The sequence below is a fragment of the Protobothrops mucrosquamatus genome, unplaced genomic scaffold (genome assembly GCF_001527695.2).
Source record: "Protobothrops mucrosquamatus isolate PMUCROS unplaced genomic scaffold, P.Mucros_1.0 scaffold7553, whole genome shotgun sequence".
Lineage (NCBI taxonomy): Eukaryota > Metazoa > Chordata > Lepidosauria > Squamata > Viperidae > Protobothrops > Protobothrops mucrosquamatus.
In genome coordinates, this window is record NW_015393353.1 from 34,005 (window position 1) to 38,037 (window position 4,033).

The 4,033-nt window shown below is 42.1% G+C and overlaps 1 protein-coding gene across 1 annotated transcript in view; it reads left to right on the forward strand.

The window, feature by feature from the left end:
• LOC107300592 (zinc finger protein 91-like) overlaps positions 1-788 on the forward strand; it is a 23,590-nt gene extending 22,802 nt beyond the window's left edge. Inside the window, exon 4 of the mRNA XM_029287020.1 lies at positions 6-788. Within this exon, the coding sequence (XP_029142853.1) occupies positions 6-645 (640 nt within the window). The 3' untranslated portion in view covers positions 646-788. The remainder of the gene's footprint in view (positions 1-5) is intronic.
• Positions 789-4,033: the final 3,245 nt, after the last annotated feature.

Sequence of the window (4,033 nt, forward strand, 5' to 3'; positions counted from 1 at the left end):
GGGAGTCATTCCACACTTTGGACACACCAAAAGACGCACACAAGAGAAAAACCTTATAAATGTAACGATTGTGAGAAATGTTTTGCTCTAAAGAAAAGTCTTTTTCTACATCAGATAATCCACACAGGGGAGAAACCCTATCAGTGCATCGAGTGTGGAAATTTTTTTCGTTCAATATCAAACCTCGGAAAGCATAAGAGAATTCATAGAGGGGAAAAAAAATACAAATGTTTAGACTGTGGGAGAGCATTTATTAATTCATCTCATCTTAGAAGTCACTGGCAAGTCCATATAGGAGAGAAGCCCCATAAATGCTCAGAGTGCGATAAATGTTTTTCTAGGAGATATAGCCTTTTGTTACATCAGAGAACACACAGTGGAGAGAAACCATATAAATGTCCGGAGTGTGGGAGATGTTACGCCCAAAGGACAAGCCTAACTCGACATGAGAGACTTCACACCGGAGACAGGCCCTATCAGTGCCCAGAATGTGACAAGCGATTTCTGGTGTCTGCTGAACTCCGGATACATCAGAGAATCCACACAGGAGAGAAGCCCTATAAATGTGTGGAGTGTGGGAGATGCTTTTCCCAAAAACAACACCTTGGAAGTCATCAAAAGGTCCATAAAAGAAGGAAGCCATAAAGACTCATAGTGTGTAGAAATGTTTTGCTTAAAAGGGAGATATCAGAAAACTCAAATGGGAAAAGGCCTTACGCCCTGATGGTGGACCAGTTTTTTATAGTTGTTCAACCCTTAGAAGTCATGTAAGAGTTCCTAAAGAGGGGTGGGGGTGGGGGGGAATTAGAAACTCTTAGATCATGAGAGAGCATTTTTTTTGTCATTCATCCCTTAAAAATCATACTCTAATCCAGGGGTATCAAACTCGCAATGTCATGTGATCTTTCATGACGTGTTGTGACTTTTTTGCCATTGCCGGCAATGGGGTGGGTGCACTTTTGCTATGATGCATCCGGTTCGTGGGCTGGCAGTTTGACACCCCTGCTCTGATCCATATAGGAAAGATGCAGCATAAATATTTGGAGTGTGATGTATGTTTAGCCTGAAAAAATACTCTTTTTCAGCATCAGTGAATTCTTACTGGAGAGAAACTTTTATCAGGGCTTAGGATGTTGCAAAGGTTTTCATCTGATAATCAGATCTTCAGATGCACAATGAAAAATCCACACAGAAGAAAAACCTCGACAAGTGTGTAGCGTGAGAAAACTTGCCAATTGGAACATCTTGCCTCCTGGAGTTTGTCCGTTTGAAATTGTCTCCTTGGAAATTTTGTTGCCAACTTAAATTTTTTATAATTTTTAAAATAAATTTAATTTTAAGAAGTGAATATGAAAGTCTAATGTGAGTGTGAAAATCTAATGTGAAATTCTCCAGAATCATATAAGAGGGTTGGACTAGAAGACTACAACTCTTGTTATTCTGTTATAGGTCCCTTGTAGCTCTGTGATTCTAAGAATATATATTCTTATATATACAGGTAGTCCTCGACTTACAACTACAATTGAGCCCAAAATTTCTGTTGTTAAGTGAGACATTTGTTAAGTGAGTTTTGCCCCATTTTACAACCTTTTTTGCCACAGTTGCCGAGTGAATCACTGCAGTTGATAAGTTAGTCCCGCGGTTGTTAAGTGAATCTGGCTTCTCCCATTGACTTTGCATGTCAAAAGGAAGGCTGCAAAAGGGGATCACGTGACCATGGGACACAGCAACGGTCATAAGTAGGAGCCGGTTGCCAAGCATCTGAGTTTTGATCACATGACCATGGGGATGCTGTAAAGGTGGTAACTGTGAAAAACGGTCATAAATCAACTTTTTTTCAGTGCCGTTGTAACTTTTAACGGTCACTAAATGAACTGTTGTAAGTCAAGGACTCCCTGTACAAGCATAGAATATGTATCCTAGAGCGCAGCAGATGGAAACCCGGAAGTAAGAAGGGCTTTGATTATAATGTTATGGTCGTTTTGAAAGACCTTTTGGAAGAAATCATAATATTAATGGAAAAATTAACGGATTTTAGTGCATTAGCTGGTTTTAAAATCAATGGTGAATAGACAAAGACGTTCACCAAAATATGAAAATGGAAGACCAAAAAGAATTGATGGGAAAAGCGATTTAAAAGAAAAGTAAGACATTTGGGTATTCTTACAAAGAATACGAATTCTATATCAAAATAATTATGACAAGGCATGGAGTGAAATCAAGAAGGATTTGTTAAGATGGAAAAACAATTACAATTGTCGTTGGGTAGAATTTCTATAATTAAAAATAACTATATTACCTAGAGACTGATGTATTTTAAACAATATCTATTTGGACAATCAGTGCACTACTAAAGAAATGGCAGGAAGATATATATATATATGTATGTATGTATGTATGTATGTATGTATGTATGTATGTATGTATGTATGTGAGGTAAAATTCAATTTTGCCCCTAGCACATCCTCCACAGCGGGGATCAGTCTTCAGCAGAAAAAATACGAATCCCTCAGCTAAATCATTATTTTATCCATGGTTTCTGGCACTTCTGCCCTTGGTGAAGGGACTCCCGTGGTTGTGTGGATACAACACATGAAGCGAAAAGGATTTTTTTAGGGAGGGAGGGAGGGCAAAGTCTAACTTGGGCAGGTAGGACGATCTGGTGGTAGTTTTGGACCAAAGATGGCCTCAGCCCCCCTTTCAGGAAATGGAATTAACCCCCAATGTGAGGCATTGCTCACCCTGGTGAATATATTTACACCCACCCACCCTTCACTGCCAAAGCAACAATAGGAAGCCATTCTAGGAGGAGGCCGTGTTAAGTCTGGTGGCCCAAGGAACAATGTTATAGGTTATACGCTCTGCATCATTAGAGCTACCGGACACATACAAATCCTATGAGGGGAGGTGATGTATAGCAGTAATGGCGAACCTTTTAGAGACCAAGTGCCCAAACTGTAACTCAGTTTATGGCTTATTTATGGCTGGATGCTGGGTGGGTGTGGCCAGAGTGGGCGTGGCCACCTCAATGTTGCTCGTGGGGAGGGACACTTGGGGCTGGGAAGGATTGGGGGAGGTTTCTGGCGGGTGGGGTAGGAGGCAGGAGACTCGTCCTGCGGGGTGAGGTGAGGCAGGGAGCAGGGCGGGGTGCCATTGCCGTGGGGCAAGGCAAGGTGAGGCAGGGGCCGGGGCAGCTGCTGCCCCACACCATCAGCCCCCCACACAGAGGCCAGCGAGCCGACGGTGTTCGTCAGCAGCCACAGCCTGATGGCCCCTCGACCAGTGCACTCTGTGGCTCCGTAGCCCATCCCTATTTCACTCATTAAAATGCAAATCAATTTATAATTTTTTTGAAATGCATTTTCAAACAATCTATTCATGAACTTGTTTAAAAATTCCAAATTGGGTCAAACTCCATCTTAGGGGTTTTGTACATTTTGTACCTCGCTAGAGAAAAAACTAGTAAGGTTGCAGAGAAGAGCAACAAAGATGATTAGGGGAAGGGAAGCTAAAACAAGAGGAATGGTTGTAAGAAATGTTTATGTCTAGGGGTAGGTCACCTTGGCTCTTTTATGACTCCTGGATTTCAACTCCCAGAATTCCTGAACCAGGCATGCTGAGTGGAAAGAGAGGTTTCCAAGCTGAGCCAGGCTGGCTCAGGAATTCTGGGAGTTGGTCCACCAGTCATAAAAGAGCCAAGGTTGCCTACCCCTGGGCTAGTCAAAGGAAGAGAAGGACTAGAGGTGACAGGATGACAGTCTTCCAATATTTCAGATCTTTTCAAAAAGAAGAGGGAGACAAACTATTTTGCAAAGCAACTGAAGGCTGAAGAAGCAGCAATGACTGGAAACTAATCAGAGATGCAACTCTAAGGAGAATTTCCTCACATTTAGAACAATTAATCAGTGCAATGGCCGGCCTCCAAAAGTTGAGTGCTCCATCAGTGGAGGATTTTAAGAAGAGATTAGACAGTCACTTCTCTAGAATGGTATAGGATCTCTTGCTTGGACAGGGGGTTGAGCTAGATAGAAGA